Here is an 18108-nt window from a genome sequence, read left to right on the forward strand (position 1 = left end):
GTGTGTGGGAACTTATCCTCATTCTACAGCTTTGACTGACAAAAGTTTCTTCTTAGTGTCCCCATCTGTTGCTACGAGCTGTATGTCATTACTCCAATATGTCACTCAACAAAGCTTCAGGGATTGAGCTTAAACAGGTTTAGTTTATGCCTCTTTATCATGGATGGCTTTTATGCAAATGCAGCAGTGACAATGAGCAAAACCTTTGATCTGGGCGCCTTTGTGGCTGGAAGAGTTAATGCTGCAAAAGCACCATGAACCTAATGGGAAACCAAAATCATGAAGGCCGTATTGAGACAGTGAATAGAATTGCTGGAACCAGATATCTTCTTGTGAGATGAAAATTAGGAGGTTACTGCCTCCCGCTTTAGATGCACATGTTTTTATAAGGTTAATGACTGTATCCATGTAAAAATGGATATGTCATTATTTCAGAATAACTTTATTGATAAGATAAAACATTAAGAAGGTAATTTCTGTTATAAAGGTGTTAGCGAGAGTAATGAGCTACTGAGCAATCATGGTAACAGGATCTTCACTCTAACTGTCCTCCAACAATCATAATCACCAGTTTATTTCCCACATTTTTTATTTTTTTCCTGGTTAATTGTTTACTAGTTCATTACAATGAAAAATTATTTTCGAGTGGACATGGCATGACCATTTCATGCCATTTAATTCTAGATTAGCTTAGCATCTATTATAACTCTAAATGGGCTGTAATTATTTCAGAATGAGGCAGTGCCCTACCCTGGGGGGAGCGTCCTCCTGGAAATTAAATGATTTTGGTCGATGTATCTGATCGAATGATGAAGAGAAGATGATGGTGACTTGTAAATGTGTTCTCCTTTAGTTGCTGGTCAGCAAAATGCTACACCACTTTCATAAAGAAGCATTTGACAAAGACACTACATTTTCAAGCATGACAACACTTTAGATCCAGCCTTAGATGACAGAACTGCAACAAAGATCAGATCAGAATGTTTTTGTTTGATTAACATGCTTATTAGTCTTGTAACATTATGGATTATACTGTCTTTCAGTTCTTTGCTGTACTTTTATTTTCTGTATACTGTCATGTTAATGGGTGCAGATGTGGGAAGTTAAATGCCAACTGATAGAGAAGATATCCTGCTGAAAATATCTAGATAGTAATAATGCTTTTCTTTTTCGCCCATGTCACTCCTTTACTAATCCAGCTGCACTGGCTTCCCATTTATTACAGGGTGCATTTTAAAATTCTGGTTTTAACCTATCAAGCCCACATGGCCAAGCACCTGAATACATCAGGGATCTCCTACAGCTCTACGTGCCCAGCAGGTCCCTGAGATCGAGTCATCAAGATCTGCTGGTTGTTAAGCCAACACGGCTGAAAACTAAGGGTGACAGAGCCTTTGCAGCAGTAGCTCCTCCCCTCTGGAACTCCCTTCCTCTAAGCCTGAGATCTGTGGACTCCATGATCTCTTTTAAAAAGCAGCTAAAAGCACATCTTTTTAAACTTGCTTTTACTTAGTTTTATTTGTTTTTATTCTCTTTGTATTACTGTTATTTAGTGTTTTGTCTTAGTGTTAAGCACTTTGTGATTTTTTTCTTGAAAGGTGCTATATAAATAAACATTTACTTACTTACTTCTTAACAGATGCTTTTCTCCAAAGCGACTTACATCTGAAGGTGGGTAGGAAGCAGCATTAAGGGTCTTGCCTAAGGATCCAACTGGAAGTTGTTCCCACAATCCCTGTTTGAACTCATGGGAGATGGATGCCCTGCCAGCTGAGCTATCCAGCCTGCTTATGTTCTGCATCAATGTTACGTTAAGTTGCTAACTGCTTTTCTTTCTAACATGTGAAGCGTGTGAGAGCTTGTAAATGTAAAGCATGGTTACTTGTGGGAGTAATATCATGTTTTCGGGCAGTTAAAGAAGCAAATAATTAATACTTTTTGTTACCCCATAAAAAAGTTAATGATTGTACTGTTAGCCCAAAGTGTTGTACTCTTCTCATGATGTTTGCTCTAAAAACCACTCACATACTTATTGCTAACATTATGGAAGCATGAGGGCAGTCATGCATGTTTTTTTTAAAATATAGTTTTTGCAAAATAATGAGATAAATTTTGTGTTTTCATGAAAAAAAGGCTCTCATAACTCATTATCTTGAGATAACGTTAAAAAAATATTGGGGACCAAGTATGGCTCCTCTGGGCTTCAATACCCAAGGAAGTAGGAAACTGTTTTGATGTTATTAGGTTCAGACTCATGCCCAATTAGTGTTGGAGCAGCTCAAACTTTTAGCTTCAGTCTTCCCACACATCCAGCTTTGCACTGGATGTGTCACTCAAAAAAGATTCAAGTCATTCATGAAGAGCAAACAAAATCAAACAATTACGCTCTCGATGAAAGAGATTTGGAAATACCCCCATATTTCATGCTTATGTTTCTGGCCAAGAAAAACAAAATTCTTCCACTGATCCAAAATTGCTCTGAGACTGTAGACATGCTGAAAAGCCTCAACTTTTCCCCACAACCATAAACACATTTTCTTGGATACATCACCAAACAAATCCTAGCTGCTATGCTCTGAGAAGTACTGGTCACTACTTCCTTCCTACACTTTTTACGCATTTTTGCTGAAAAATGTCCTGCACAATCCTTCTGCATAAAAATAAATAAGGTAGTCAGCATAAAATACCATGCCTTTATCTCCTGTAGACCCCACATTCTAGTGTGAGGTCTGCATGGAATAATTCTCCACTTTTTCTGGAGTTTTGGTTCCATAAACCTGGATGGAGTTTTGTGGAACAGTAAGAATTTCAGAACTATGCAGGTAAAATTCAGTTTAAATATTATTGAGAGAGGCAGGAAGAATTTCTGTCATTAGAAAGGAGTGACGCACTAAACACTTTGGGTGACTAGAGGTGATGTATAACACAACATAAATATGCTGAAGAAGTTAAGAAGAAGATTTTTGACAACCTCTTGTTCAATAAATCCTGATCAGGTGGGGACTTGAAGCTTGGGTGTGTTTATTTGAAAGTCATCTCTCATAAATCAAACCTGGCATCTTTGCAAGCACATAAAACGTGTGTATACACCTTTAAGAAAAAACAAAACAAAAAAATAAAAAACAAAAAAAACCCCCAAAACTTTATTTTAGTGTGTACGTCCCATTGAGATTAAAAAACCTCTTTTATAAGGAAGTCCTGGCCAGCTTTTGGGCCTTTGGTCTATAAAACATTGTTCTAACATTACAGATAAGCTAGAAAAGCATATAAAAACAAACCATTTAAACTAGAATTTGTTAATTAATTGTATTATTTTCTTTCAAGTTTATAATTTAAGCATGGATTATGAAATAAGGTGCAATTGCTTTTTGCATTCATAATAAATAAGTAATGTGATACAATAGTCTAAAAATTGGACACTGTTTCCATTTCTGTCCAAACTGTCAGTCTGATCTCAAATGAATTATTGCCATGTAAACAAACAGACTTTGGGTCGTTTGCATGCACAAAATTCCTCTTTTTGTATTCAAATATTTTCAAGCACTCTTTTACGCTCAATCAACAGACACAAATAGCTTCAGCCCAAAGGTTTATTTTATTCCTCAGACTGCAGTGTCAAGGTAAATTCAGACAAGCGCTCTGTGTATTTCATTAAGCTATGTGAGTCATCTTTTGATTCCCATTTCTAAAGATGCCAGTGTGAAACTGAATGCTACTGAAACACTGAGAGGCTTTGGCTACAAAGGAAGGATTTCTGCCAGGATTAAAAAAACTAACCAAACTCTGATCTTAAGCAGATTTATTGAAGGGTAATACCCAGGAATACAGATGCACGTCAGCAACAACACATCTGTTAAATCATGCAGGCTCACTGTAATAGAAGCATTTTGCCATAAGCAATGGTTTCTGATCTCAGGGCAGAAATACTATTCAGGAGCCATCTCTACTGCACTTGCTGGCCCATGGTTGTGAAAAGCTTGTCCCAGACTTCCACCTTCATGATGGCTTTACCTACTGGACACATGGTGGCTTTGATGTCAAGGTAATTGCCTACATAATTGATTCCTGTCCCACTGGCTTCTGCCCTGACAAACCCATGCTCTTGCTCATTCTTCTCATAGTACATTTCTTTGTACAAATCCTTATCACAGTTACGGCCCTTTTTATAGATGCCCACTGCAAACCAGTTCTTGTACAGGTTGTAGTCCCAAGGAACTGAGAACATGATAGCCAGAGTCTCAATGTAGTCATTCTGGGATCTTTCAAAAAGGTCATAGGTCATTACACCAACACTTCCGGTTGCCTTTCCACTGGATTTGGTGAAGGTGCAAACTTCTGTCTTTAGGGGACGCACTGTAGGTTGAGGTGGGTTGTATGTCTCTCCATTCTCAAGGTGCACCCTAATAAATACAAATATAAAAACACACATTTAACTTTTTTTTGTTTCTTTAAAAAAATGTAATGACAATGTGATGATTCACAACTCCAACAGGGTGTTTACCTGGGGTTGATAAGGCAGTAGTTGTTGGTGAGATTTGTGATCTCAATTGTCACACTTCTCTTGCTGCTCACATCAGCTGCTACAGCTTCAGCCGACTCCGTCATGCTGCAGTAGTCTTCAGAGCCGTTTGTAAAACAAGGTAATTTAGATGTTAGCCTGCTGAACCAGAAAAAATGAACATGTAACTAGTATGTCTTTCCCCTCTAGAATGCATGGGGAATCATGAAAATTGCACTCATTACAATATAGAAAATTTGCCTGATCCCTGCTCTGCTGACATACTCTATTGGCAGCTTTACACTGACCTTGAAATGCACACATCGACTAGAGCTGAGAATGAATGAAGCATTTCACAGGCTAATGAGATTTCAAAACAGTTGTGAACAATCAGAGAACGGCAGCAGCCCAATAAGACAGTGCACCACTTCAATTACAGCCCTAAATACCATGCAATGATGAGGAGACTGAAAACGTAAAAGTAAAATGATCTCCCCTTTTATCTACAAATGCAAGATACAAATCAACAAATGACTCATCTGACTTCTCGTCAACAAATTGCCATCTTATGAAGCATAACTTAAAGAAGCATCCACTGAATTTATTTTCCAATAATTGCATTTTTCTCTACATGTAATATTTTCAGTGCTTTACCTGCTCAGAAACCACATGCTCCAAGTCTGAAAATAGCGGAAGTTACTTTATTGGGAGGGGCTTGTTTTAAGTTTTTTTTAAGCAGTATGTCAGCCCTCACCCTCCCACTTGCAACATAACCACTTTGGATCAGTCACACCTTCTTTCTGCATACAATTGTTGGCAAGCTTGGTTGTGTTAGAGAGGAGGATGCTGTCCATGCTAAGAACTATGCTGGACAGCCCTTCCCACCCTCCTCACAACATGCTGGACAACCTCATGAGCACGTTCAGCCATCACACTCCATAACTCTGCACTGAACTAGAAGAATAAGCTATAACCATCTGTTAAATATTATAAATACTGTAAATATTTCTACTTGTTAGTGTTCTTGTTGTATTATTTATATTTTATATACTATTTTATTTTTCTTATTTTATTTTGTCTGATTTAATTTGTTTTTTTTACTTATTTGATTTCAGCATTTCATTCTAATTTCACTTGGAATTCTGTTTCTCTCTTTTCTATCTCTCACTGTATGTCAGTGTTTTAAGGAGCATTGCAATGCAACAGTTTCCCTCTGGGGTTAATGAAGTATTTCTCATTCTGAAGCCATAACCCACATAAAATCTGGACTTTGAGAGCAAATATTAGTTTGGTTTTTCCCTCTTTAATCCAACAACCCCACCCTTTTGTGGAACAGTTTCCAAAACAATTTCCTACTGGATCTAAATCTCTTTCTTTTACTCACTCTGAACATTCACTTGGTCCTAAAACACTGTCTGATGTCTGACAAAGCAAGGTGGTTTGGGAAGACTCATTCCTGCGGTATTGTGCAACAGAAAAAAAGCGAACAAAACAAGTCAAGGCAGACATCTACAGAGTTAGTTAAGTCTTGTTCTTTTTTTCTGCTGAGCCTCTTGTTTTTCTGTTCTTAATTTCACACAATGGAGCAAGAAGGAGAAGCTGATTAAAAAAACATCTAGGCAGATATTCCATCTGTTGCCACTCGTTAGAATTGGATGGATCCCGATTTGAGATTAAATAATAATAACTGTTCATCAGTTATAATGAAAGCATACGGAGAGAAAATATTCCTCACAAAGTAACACAAGCACTGGGTCTGAATGTTTTATTACCATAATCAGAGAGAAGGGAGTGTTCAATGTACATGAGCCCAAGACACAAGTTAATGGGAAATCAATGAGCTGGCTGTCAGATATTGATATCTTCCAGCAGACACAAAATACAGATGACAGCAAAATCAGTCTTCCTCCCATCAATGTTTTTATTTATTTATTTTTTTTTTAAAGATGACAACTGTGATCATGTCAAATGAAGTTTATTCACTCAGGATCCTAAAACAACAAGGTATCAAAAAAAAAAAAAAAAAAAAAAAAAACAGAACCCCACTAGACTGCATACTAATGACCTATTTTATCATAGAGCTCCACTTTAACAATGGCTTTCCCAACTGTAGACATTGTGGCTCTCAGATCAACATAGGTTGATCTATATTCCAGTCCAGACCCATTTTTTTCAGAGCGGGTGAAGTTGCTGAGATCTTTCCCATCATACATCTGGTCGTACAGATGTTTGTCACAGGCCTGCGAATGCTCAACAGTGCCCACGGCCAGCCGGTTCTTGTACAGGTTGTGGTCAAAAGGTACAGAGAACATGATGGCCATGCGCTCAGAGCACACCCGGCTCTGCATATGGAACAAGTCGTAGGTTAGCAGGCCGATGGCGCCTGTGGCAGTGTTGTCATCCTTAGTGAAAGAGCACACTTCTGTCATCCCGGTCCGAATTGTGGGCTGGGGTGGGTGGTAACAGAAGCCACTTGTCATAAACACCCTATTGAAGAGAGTGCAAGGTAAATCTCCACCATCATCACTGATCAGTTTACAACTTTTATGACAAACCTCAACTAGTTTTGAATAAAAATAAACACGCACCAACTTTACAGAGTTTTAGGGTTGCTTGTTCTGAGTGTTGCTTTCCAGGGTGAAACAGCTTATGCTGATGGATGAAGTGTGACTGGTAGCACTACTGTGGACTTCTAAGTAACAGTGAGTGTACCTGCATGCAATGTGCAATGAGGCAGTGCGTGTCATTGTATGATGGATAGGTGGATGTTCTCAGCAAAGTAATGTCACATGTGAAAATCACCCATCCAAAGCATGGTCTACTCTGCCACAGCTTGATAAATGTTGAAGCATGACACAAATTACAATAGACCTGAACTTTTTTCTGTTTGTTCTTTTTAAATAGGTCCACACAACTTTGTTTAAATTTTTAAATCAGAGCTGAAAAAATTACCTTCAAAAAACAAGGAATGTACTAATAGCACTGGTCATTTACAGACGGTACACTTGCAATATCATTGAGCTTTCTTATAACTACACCACTCAGTCAGAGCTGATGCATGTGGTGACCTCGAGTTTAAAGATGCATTTACAAAAATAAATAAATAAATAAATAAAAGTAAATAAAATAAAATAAAGCCATTACAATAAATTCATTAACACTATCCAAACTAATTACGGGTGGTTTTACAAACGCTTGCTCAGTTATCTGGCTAGTTGAAGGTAATAGTTTTTAGTATAATGGAGTTTAATTACATAGGTTAACCTTTCATGTCAAAGTAATTGTATTATACACAAATCTTCATCCATTTAGGTATTTTTAAAATCCTAAATTTAACTTCCATTTAACCAGTTTACAAGTTGTAAATGTGCATACAGATTTCCAGACTTACTTGGGGTTGATGAGGCAGTAGTTACTGCTGACATTGGCTATTTCTATGGTGCAGTTTCTGTTGGTGGTAAGAGTGGCTGACACAGCCTCTGCTGTTTCAGGCATCCTGACTGCAAGAGGAGCGTGGCTGGAAGCTCAGAAAAGTATCTCCCAACATATTACCAGTTAGCACAGGTGTTGCATTATACATGTTTTCACATGCATTTCCACTTTCAAATAATATTTAGGTCAAACAGAAAATTTTGTCTGGTGAGTTGAAGAGTTAAAGGTGAATTACATCTTTGCATTGTCAAAGCAATTTTTTATCGGCTACAACCCTCCCGAAAAAAATTTATCTAAACATTTAGATGGGGTGTGTTCATGTGAAAAGAAGAGAAAAAAATAGATATTTTGCAACTTTCTTTTTACAGAATAATTAATACATAGAAAAGTAATATTGTCGATAAAAGTAGGTGTGAATTTATTTACCTTTTAGAATTTAACACCAGTGTTGAGTCGAACAGCAACGTCAAGTTCCTTTCCTGCTCTAATGCACCTCACTACGTGTATTTCATAAACATGCAAATGAAACCTTTCATGTTCTGTCTTGATTGGAAAAAAACTACTCCCAGGTTTTGTTGTTGCAGGTGAGGGCTAGCAACACATTCCTCTGGGAACCTCCCAACATCACTCACACATTTCATCACACTATGTATCTGAATCTTCCAGCTGACTCCGCTTCCTCTGGATTGTGGCACTAAGAGAGACACACTCCCTCACTCCATGTTACTTACAAAAACAACATTTTACACAACAAAGTGCAGTACAATGCTGCTTTATATCCATATTTATCCATATGATTTCAAGGTTAGAGGTCTTTCCAATTAAGTGTGTTTTGCCATGCGTTCGTTATTCCGCCAACTAGCCTATGTGATAACATGACAGCTGTTGATTTCCATTTATCAGATGCCTGAAACTTGATAGACATCCTTCACGCCATAGCTTGAAGTCACCAGATGGCACCAAATGTGCATTTGCAGAAATACATTTGCACTACACAGACTTTGTCAGTTGAAATGTGCTGCCTGGTAATTAGCCAGTGGTGATGGGAGAAACGCTTTCACAAACATTATACACAATACACGCACACACACACATACATATATAGTATTCATGTAAATACTAATAATAACAGCTCATGTCAGCTATTTGTGAGAACCATATAAAGTTTTCCGTCTTAGATTTATATTTATATTTTATATGTTTTATACTGTATATTTATGTTTGTTTTCTGAATAGTTATTTTAATGATTACTGCCTGGAATGAAATTTGGACTGCTGCTGCCTTGCACAGTGCACCTTTGAAAAAGAGATTTTGTAATGGCATAGGGACTTCCCTGGTAAAATAAAGGTTAAAAAATAAGAATAATAGAAATGATAGTGGATTTTTAAACCATTTCTTAAATAATTAAGTATAAGTATGTTTATCTGTATGACTTTATCTCTGCTGCCACCTTCAGGTATATTTGGACATGTTTAAAAGAAATAGCAAATAAATCATCAAATAAGACTCTTGCATTGCACTTGCAGGGGTCAACAGCTGGCATCCTTTATCCTACATGATCACACATCTAAGAGCAACATCTCAAGCCAACTCCTCATCAATCAAGTCTGGTACATTTAATCACAGTTAAGTTATCTTTCTGAGATTAGTAAGTAAAGTGAAATCAAGAAGGCAACGAAAAGACAGAATATTAACAATCTATTTTCTTGTGAGGCTGACCTTTCTGACAATGAAATGTATGCTGAGGAAAGGGACCATTTTTAATAACAGAGGCTGTCGTATTAGTATCTCAACATGACGCCACTCATGCTTTAGTCCATTAGACACCTTTCCTGACATCACTCTTTCTGCCTGTTTTTCTGTCAGATTTTTTTCTTCTCACTTGAATGCTTTTTTTAAAATAATATGACAGACTGTAGCAGAGACCTTCAGAACAAAATAATGTATTTAACACTGCAGACTTTGTAACCAGAAACGTGCTTAATTGCTCTTTCCTCTGTCCAGCCTTGATTAAACTGCAATGTGACATGTTGTGCAAGCATGTTGTCAACAGACAACATTTTGCTCTTCAGAAAACAGCTGAGGCATTAAGTAAATGGGTGTGCAGAGATAAGGATTATAGCACAATCAGCACTTTGTCGAATCATATTGTTTTGTTTACTTTATAGCTGTGTGATAAATACAGAACTTCTTACAGACAAGGCTTAAACCATTACACTCACTTCACAGGAAGACCTGACTTTGCAAGATTGCAAATAGCAGAATAAAGTGAAACGGATAGAAAGGGGCACAAAGTTAAATGACACTTTAGATTAAAGAACAGTTACAGTCTGGAAAAGAGTGCAGAGGTGATGAAAGCGCAAAACTACCTTCACTTGTGCACATGACATAGTGACAAATTACAGGGGTACCTGGTGAACTGCCACAGCTGCTGAGCTAACTAACCCTTTATTTCTCTAGCTGAAGTGCTAGTCAATAAAAATAGCTCAGTTTCTGCAATACCTCCCCTGACAGTTACTTATCCAGTGCACCATCATTCCTGTGTAAAAACATGTAATACGATGCTTTGGATTAATTTAGTTCCGTCACTAATCAAATCTGTAAAATCACAAAAATAAAAAAACAAAACCCCTTCCTCTAAAACACTTTTGTGGTTAACAAATGGGTTTCATTCTCAATCACAGTGAATAAATGCAAAGCCAAAAATTTTAGGAGAAAAAGAGTTTTTTAATTGACAGAGGAACTTTGAGAAACAATGATAGAAAAAAAATTTTTTTTTTATCTTGCCACCTATTTACATAATTTCCAGCCAGTTATACCTGTTAAGCTTATTTACATGAAAAGCAGGCGAGCAGGGGGATGTTCTTTTGTTTTTCTGAAGCAGACTGAAGCATACAGAGAAAGTAGGAGACCTGGAGGTGATTTTAGCAGCAAAACTAATGCATGTAGTCGCTGCATCTGGGCCCAGACCTCTGAATCCATAGAAAATTCTGACTGATATCAGGTGTTGCCATAACAACATCTGTATATTGTTTGCAACTGGCTGTGGTAGCATGTTATGTGTATGTGGAAATATGAAATAGGCTTTCTAATCTGGTTTATAATGTTCATCTTCAGTTCAGATGCAGCAATGAGAATTTTTCATGACTGATCTCCAGCACAAAGAGGTTCATACAGAAAAAGAAGGAAGGCAGCCTCCCTCAACTCATTTTGATTTATAGAGTCAAATGTTTTGAGAAGGTGGAGAGTTTCAATGTTTTAAAACACAAAAATAACTCATTCTGATCATGGTCAAATTCATTTAGTTTCACCAAATATTTTTCAATACTAATGCTGTGACCTTTAATAGATATTATATCATTGAAACAATTACAAAAATAAACATATGCACAAATAATATATAAATACCACAAACACCTCAAACATTCTGATAGATTTTGCACAAATCTCCATAAGTTTGGCATTTGGCTGGAATTGAAATATTTCTTATCTTATAGGGAGTTGACTACACCAAAGAAATATTTTCAAGAGCAAGAGTGTTTTGACAGCTAAATGTAAGTGTAAATAATTTTTTTAAAAATGCCACACACTGTTAAAATTACTTTCAGCTCTTGAGTGTTGTCTGTTCAGACTCGGCCACATTCTGTCTGTTTTTATGACCTCTTCCTAGAATCACCCTTTTCTTTCCTTTTTTCCCCCCAAATGTGATGTCAACATTATGGAGCAGCTCTGGGATGCAGAGTTGGCCACTTAGAAAGTGTGAAAACAAAAATCATTGTAAATTGCTCCTATTGGCCTTGGCAGATTTGCCAGACTGGTTTTAGGTTGATATGAAAGCATTAGTGTAAACCTGCAGCATACAGTGGCCCTCAGCTGCTTTAAAAAACAATTCCTGGAGACATTGCAGATTTCTAATATATTTTACAATTTATTACATGAAAGGGTTAATGTATAGATGCAGTTGTTGAAAAATGACTAAACACAATGGAGTTTTGCATGAGTTGTAATGATGCATAAAATCAGTGACATTTCTGCCTCTTCTTTAGAACAATTTAGTTCTGTCATAATCTCTTTATCTCTGCTGATACACCTGATGATTATGTTAATAAACACTGTGTGCTCATTCAAGTTCAATTTATTACAAAAAAAGTCTCCAGCCAATGCTGTTATCACGTTTTATTTTTTATATGTAAAGAGAATGTTTTCCTAGTTTTCCCAGTTTACCATTGTCATTTTTAATTTCTCACATTTCTTTTTTATATTGTGTAGCAACATAGAAATCATATGGTGGTTCCCCCTTCTGTACTGCAACATATTTAAATACTGCACAGCCATCCAAACAGTTCAGAAAAGATGCAGAAACTGTTAAATCACTGTCATTTATTTGTTAGGACAGTTAGTCATCAAGCACTAGTTCATAGTGGAATTTATAATATGGTGTGATGTGTGCTGTAGTTTCTGCATAAACATTCTTAATATACATAAAACCTTAAAATAAGATTTTATATTGAGAATGTGTTCTTTTATTAATAGTCTTGGAATAAAGTAAATATTTATCTGAAACTTTGAATAGGAAGGGGATACTATGTAGCATCTGGTTTGCGGTATTTGGCATTTACAGTATATCATAATCATTTGACTACATGTAGCTGTGACTCTGGAGTTTAAGTGGTCATCAGCCATTTAAAAGGTCAATGATTTGATCTCTGGTTTCCCACTTTACATGTTGAAGTGTTTTTGAGCAAGACATTGAAAGCAACATCAGCTCCAGTGCTGCAAACTGTGTCTGACAGCATGTATGAACTACAAAACTACAAAAAGAACAAAGTAAATGCATGCCTTCTAAAACAATAAGACACAACAGCTTGTAGCACAAATACAGAAGAACATCTTAGGTGAAAACAAGGAGTTACAGGTTAAATCTTACTAAGTGCTTTTATCTTCACAACGTGATTTTATAATTGCTCAGTGGGGGTTACTGACTACATTCAGTAGGGGCAGCAAATGCTTTCAACATTGTGCCAAGTTTCTCAGCATGCAGTTCAGTGTTGTCAAATGAGTGCTGGGGATAGAAACAGAAGGTAGATATTATAAATACAACATTTTAATTTTAATTGAAATTTCTGGATAAAACTATTTGTAAATGGCAACTGGATGCTGTTTATCACTTACTCTTAACCCAATGATCATAAGTTTGAGCATCTCAATAAGAAGCAAGCATGTTAGCACAATGCCAAGGAGGAAAGTCAGCAGCAGAGATTGTAAAGAAGCAATTTTTGCATCAACCTGGGACGTGTTTTAAGACCATTTCTAAACTATTTCTACACAGAGAAAATAAAGGAAACATTTGGACAGTTGTGCAGTCTTAACTGAAGAGGATGTACATGCAAATTCTCCCAGTCATCAATGTGTGTTCACTGCCCAAAAGAATAAAAGCTACATGTCAGACTCTACAGGCCTCAGTCAGGTTGTTAAATGTTAAATTTCATAACTGTGTAATGTGAAAAAGGCTGAACAAGTATTGCTTTTTTGGGAGGTTTGCTAGGAGAAAACTTCTCTCTGAAAAGAAGATGGCAACACAGCTTAAACCTACAAAGCTGAAAACAAACAAACAGCAACACTTCTGGAACACTTCTCCACCCATTCTCCATCCATTCTCCATCCATTCATTTAAATCTCACCGTGTGGTCATTTATAACCAAGTTATCACACTTTTTAATTTTAATTTTTTCTTTCGGGATTCTCTTATCTCTCTCACTGCTGTCTGTGCTTGTTTGTACATGCACAGACATTTGTGCCTGTACTACTTCATAACTTTTTGATCTGAAAACTCTGCATTTCGGACTTGTTTGATGGCACAGTGACAGTGCATTTCAGAAGCCATCGCTGCCCAACAGAGCTCCATGAACTCTGTGTGAGGTTACAGCTGAGTTTCACCTTATGCATGCGTCACATGCTAGCAGGTGTCAACAAATCAGCCATTTTGAACACGCACTGTGGCTGATTCAGCAAAGAAATGTTATAAGACATTATCGAAGGAAGAAAGGAAACAAAAGAGAACAAGAGAGAAAGCAAGAGATTAGACGAGCATTAACATAAGACTGTCTTTTACTGGCTATAGAGAGCTCATAGTACAGGTAGGATGCAAGATGGATGCCAAATTAATTGTCGATAAAATGGCAAAAGTTAAGTAGTGCATCTTTAAGTGCAACTTAACAGCAAATTTAAGAAGATTGGTAAGAAGATATTGGTGAATGAGGCCCAAAGTTCTTTGGACAGATAAGTGCAAATTTAAATTGTTTAATCATAATGCACATAACGTTTGAAAACAAAACACTCCCTCCTTACATACTTTCTAACTTTCCATTTAAGCTTTATCTTGACTGTGAGGGTGTAATTGAATTTGTGCTTAACAGCAGTGTAATATTATGCACTAGAATTAAGCAAGGTCTGTCTTTTTTGGATTCTTTCATTGAAGTTTCTTTTCAGACTTCCTGCAAGAATAAAACCTGATATAAGAAATTACCACACAGTTTAACTAATAGCTAAAGCATGGCTGAAACTGGGTCATCTAGCAGGACAATGATCACAAGCACCAGAACAGAATACCTGGAAAAAAAAAAGAATCAAGGTGTTGCAATGACCCAGTTAAATCCAAACCTTATTCTGATTGAAGTGCTGTGTTGGGACATTTAGAGAGCTGTGCATAAAGAAATGTCTGCAAATGTTGTAAATAAGAGTGGCCAGAATTCCTCCACAACAATGTGAAAGACTGATTATGTCACACAGAATGTAATCACTTCAAGTTATTGCTGCAAAAGCTGGTTCTACAAGCTCTTAAATTAATGGAGCATTTAGTGGTTCACACACACACACACACACACACACACACACACACACACACACACACACACACACACACACACACACACACACACACACACATACACACACACACACACATTTCTCCTGCATTTGAGCTAATTCTTTGTTAAATAATTAAGGTGATGGTGCAATGTGGCATGTGTTGCTGTTCACGAGAGTGCAGTCAAATCATTTTAAGACCTGGTGGGTTTAAATGTTTTTTTTTTTTCTCATCAATTTTTATGTCAGATTATTCAATGCACCAGTGAAATAGAAAAGTGTCCACTGAAGGGAACATTTAAATGAAGGAGCAGATCACTCACATTAAAGCCCTTGACTAAACTTTGTAGCTTTTAACACTATGGCGCTCCATAAGAAAGGCTAATTCAGCATTAATCTTGTATCCTGTCTCCTCTCTGAGCTCTCTCCAGCCAGAAAAAGATGCCCTCTTGTGTTTCTTCGCAGAATCAGTCATAATGTGGGTTCAAAATGTGACAAAGTTCCATAAAACAAAACTTGGTGGTCATGTGATGCTCCAGCCTAGAAAAAGTTGCTAAGTTTGGTCTCTCAGCCTCAGGACAGTGCAGTGCAACAAGGACTCCAGGAATGTGCATACATAATTTGGACTTTTTACATATGTTCTACATTTGACAGGTATATGTTTGGACAAATCTTTCAAGACAGCAGTTTTTTTCTCAGCTACAACAACAGCTAGAGGAAGAGCCATTCATAACCATAACAACAGGATTTTTTGAGTCAGTTCCCACACACAGTGGCCACTTCAGCTTCTCTAATGAAATCTTGCACTCCTAGACACACTATAAATTACATGGTTCAAGGCAGAAGAGCTCGGGCTTTCATGATCTAGAAGCACGTTTAGCTTCCCAGAAGTAGAAATGTAAGAATCCAGACAATCAGTTAAGCTACAGATCCAATCACTGAATATAAATACCACTTTTTTGTATTATATTATTCACCGCATAAACTCTTACAATTTAATCAGCCTTGAGAATGGGAGATTCTGATTAATCCCTTCAGTCATCAAAATGGTCTTCAAAAGGTAAAGGTTCTCAAACATAGGGTAATGGGTGGGGGAAGTGGAGGGGGATTATGCAAACTTCACAGTGATTAATTTTGGCCTGAGACGTATCTGGTAGCCGGGAGAGGAGCATATTGATTGATTGCTGCAGGGGGCGCGAGGTTCTGCACATTTACTTTTTGATGAATAGGCTGTCAGGGCTACGAACAACCAAATATGGCCCTGTAAATGAATGTTTAAGTGATTATAGTATAAGTGTAAATATTACACATCCATTAAGGAGGATTACATTTGGTGCCACTTTAAGAAGGAGAGGAAATAAAAGGGACAAGCCGGCAGAATATCCCATAGCAAAGTAGGTGTGTGGAGAAATGTGGTTTTAATCTGCATGTATAATGTTTTTGAATTCTAAATAGGAAAGTCCTTGACATTAATCTGTGTGTGTGTGTAAGTGTCTGTGCTTGGAAGTGTGCATGTTTATGTAGGCTGGTGCGTGTTTTCAAGAGGGCAAGACTGAAGACGAGGGCTTTAAGTTGACAGAGCATGCCAGCGCATCCACCCGCTCAAATTACCACGCGACAAAACGCAACCAGAGTGTCGCACTGGAGGTGAGAGTGGGAATAAACGCCTGCTTCAAAGATGATTTGTGCTCAGCACGGATTAATTCCCCCACCTAAGAAAAATCAATAGCACCTTGTGCAATAAGAATACATTTGTGTCACCTCTTGGGGACAAGGAAGTGAAAACACAGGAAAGGTAAGTTTAGACAATACACATCAAAATGACTAAATCCCACTAACAACTTAACAGGACAGAAGGCTCTTTCCTGGGAGTAATTAAGGATTTTCTCTCTTTGTTTTCTCAGTATATCTCTCCCACCATCTCACAGCCACATGTGAATTAAATGCATTTGACCAAAAACAGCAATTGTGTAATCTTTCATGTTTGAGCCTATAGGCGTTTAATCACTTAAATTATGTAAAAATATTCACCATATTATTCATCATCTGTTGTTCATGTATGCACTTTCCATCGAAATTTTGGCTCTCAAATCCCTTTATTTGACCCTTTCTAAATCAGTGGCAGACTATTTTTTAACTGATTTATAATTATCGTCGAGCCCACACTATGTATTTAAACTCACACATTGACGTAATGGACATAAACACTGAAAACATACACATCATGAACAAAGCAAAGAGACACTGATGTCAGAGCCAAACAGAAATTCCTCTGGGAAAAACACAGCAGGATTTCTGTTTCTACACAGCATGCCAACAGACTGGAATAAAAAAAAAACAAATATTTTGTCCTCATCATGGGGCTCATTTTGTGATATTGCTGCTACTAAACATATGTAAATTTTTTGTGTTAGTTTGCTGTTCCTGAAGAACAACTTGACTTTTGCCGTTTGTGGTCATGTTATCTTTGAAAGACATTTTGGGGGAAAAAAAAAAAAAAAAAAATCCATCATGCAGACATACAGTTTTGCAAAGTTTGCCATTCATTTCCATATCCCCAAACAGAGCGTCCTCATCCTTGCATTGACTAAATGATAAACACCAAGGCTTCTGTTTGCCACTGATCCTCTGAAGAGAAGATAGACAGGAGATCAATAAGCTCCCCATCCCCTATCCCATCTGGCATTGCTTTTCTCCTGTTAACTCCCCCAATTCCCCCCTCATCCCCACTCTTTCCTAAATTGTTGCTCAGTCATTGCATCCTTTAGCAACCTTCATTCAGCCTCTCTAAGGCTCAGTCCTCCGCCTTTCACTCGCATGCCCATAACCCTGTTCCGCCCTTCCTGCCACCCCACCCTCCCCCGCTTCGTCCTGCTTTATAAGAAATATAATCCCATTGATCCAAAACCCGATGGGAAGCGTTGATCTGTAAACAGACAAGTGCTCAATAAGAATCGTCAAGTCCTCTAGAGAGGAGAAGAGGGGATGGTGGGTGTTAGGTTGGGTAGGTGGTGTTAGTGGAACAGCTGGTAGTGGAGAGGTATACTTGTGAGAAGAGCAGCTGATAGAGAATGGAGGTGGCGGGGTTTCAGTTTCTGTGTGTCTTGACGTCATTTATCAGTTTTATTGCTTTCTCGTCTTGTTGGTTGCCATTGCCCCTCACCTGGCCCTCTTGATCCTGATACCTCTCACTCCCACCCCTCCTGCAGCCTCACTTTGATCAAACTATGTTCTATGAAGAAAATAAAAGTTCACGACTCAGGCAAAACTGTTGAAAGGTGTGACATTTGGTTTTTAATGATGGGAATTTCAG

The 18108-nt window shown here is 37.6% G+C and overlaps 2 protein-coding genes across 6 annotated transcripts; both read right to left on the reverse strand.

The window, feature by feature from the left end:
* Positions 1-3614: 3614 nt before the first annotated feature.
* Positions 3615-8471, reverse strand: apnl (actinoporin-like protein). Of its 5 annotated transcripts, none has more exons than XM_041997828.1 (3): positions 8357-8471; positions 4502-4660; positions 3615-4400 (listed from the first exon to the last, which is right to left on the reverse strand). In XM_041997828.1, the coding sequence occupies exons 2-3, from the start codon at positions 4603-4605 to the stop codon at positions 3944-3946; spliced, it is 561 nt and encodes a 186-aa protein (XP_041853762.1). In that variant the 5' UTR covers positions 4606-4660; positions 8357-8471; the 3' UTR covers positions 3615-3943. The 5 variants fall into 5 exon arrangements, with proteins under 5 accessions (XP_041853762.1, XP_041853776.1, XP_041853769.1 ...); XM_041997842.1 differs by having other exon boundaries at positions 4502-4616; positions 8357-8470; XM_041997835.1 differs by having other exon boundaries at positions 4502-4657; positions 8357-8458.
* On the reverse strand, positions 5645-8453 carry LOC121647992 (bryoporin). The gene is made up of 3 exons (XM_041997862.1): positions 8357-8453; positions 7890-7998; positions 5645-6985 (listed from the first exon to the last, which is right to left on the reverse strand). Exons 2-3 carry the CDS (start codon positions 7991-7993, stop codon positions 6556-6558), a joined length of 534 nt encoding a protein of 177 aa, XP_041853796.1. The 5' UTR covers positions 7994-7998; positions 8357-8453; the 3' UTR covers positions 5645-6555.
* Positions 8472-18108: the final 9637 nt, after the last annotated feature.

This window comes from Melanotaenia boesemani, chromosome 2 (assembly GCF_017639745.1).
Source record: "Melanotaenia boesemani isolate fMelBoe1 chromosome 2, fMelBoe1.pri, whole genome shotgun sequence".
Taxonomy (NCBI): domain Eukaryota; kingdom Metazoa; phylum Chordata; class Actinopteri; order Atheriniformes; family Melanotaeniidae; genus Melanotaenia; species Melanotaenia boesemani.

Coding starts and splice junctions, on each gene's coding strand:
- LOC121647992 (XM_041997862.1), bottom strand. CDS start 7,993: ATGCCTGAAACAGCAGAGGCTGTGTCAGCCACTCTTACCACCAACAGA. Junction 6,986..7,889: donor TACTGCCTCATCAACCCCAA/GTAAGTCTGGAA, acceptor TCTCTTCAATAG/GGTGTTTATGACAAGTGGCT.
- apnl (XM_041997821.1), bottom strand. Junction 4,401..4,501: donor TACTGCCTTATCAACCCCAG/GTAAACACCCTG, acceptor TGTATTTATTAG/GGTGCACCTTGAGAATGGAG.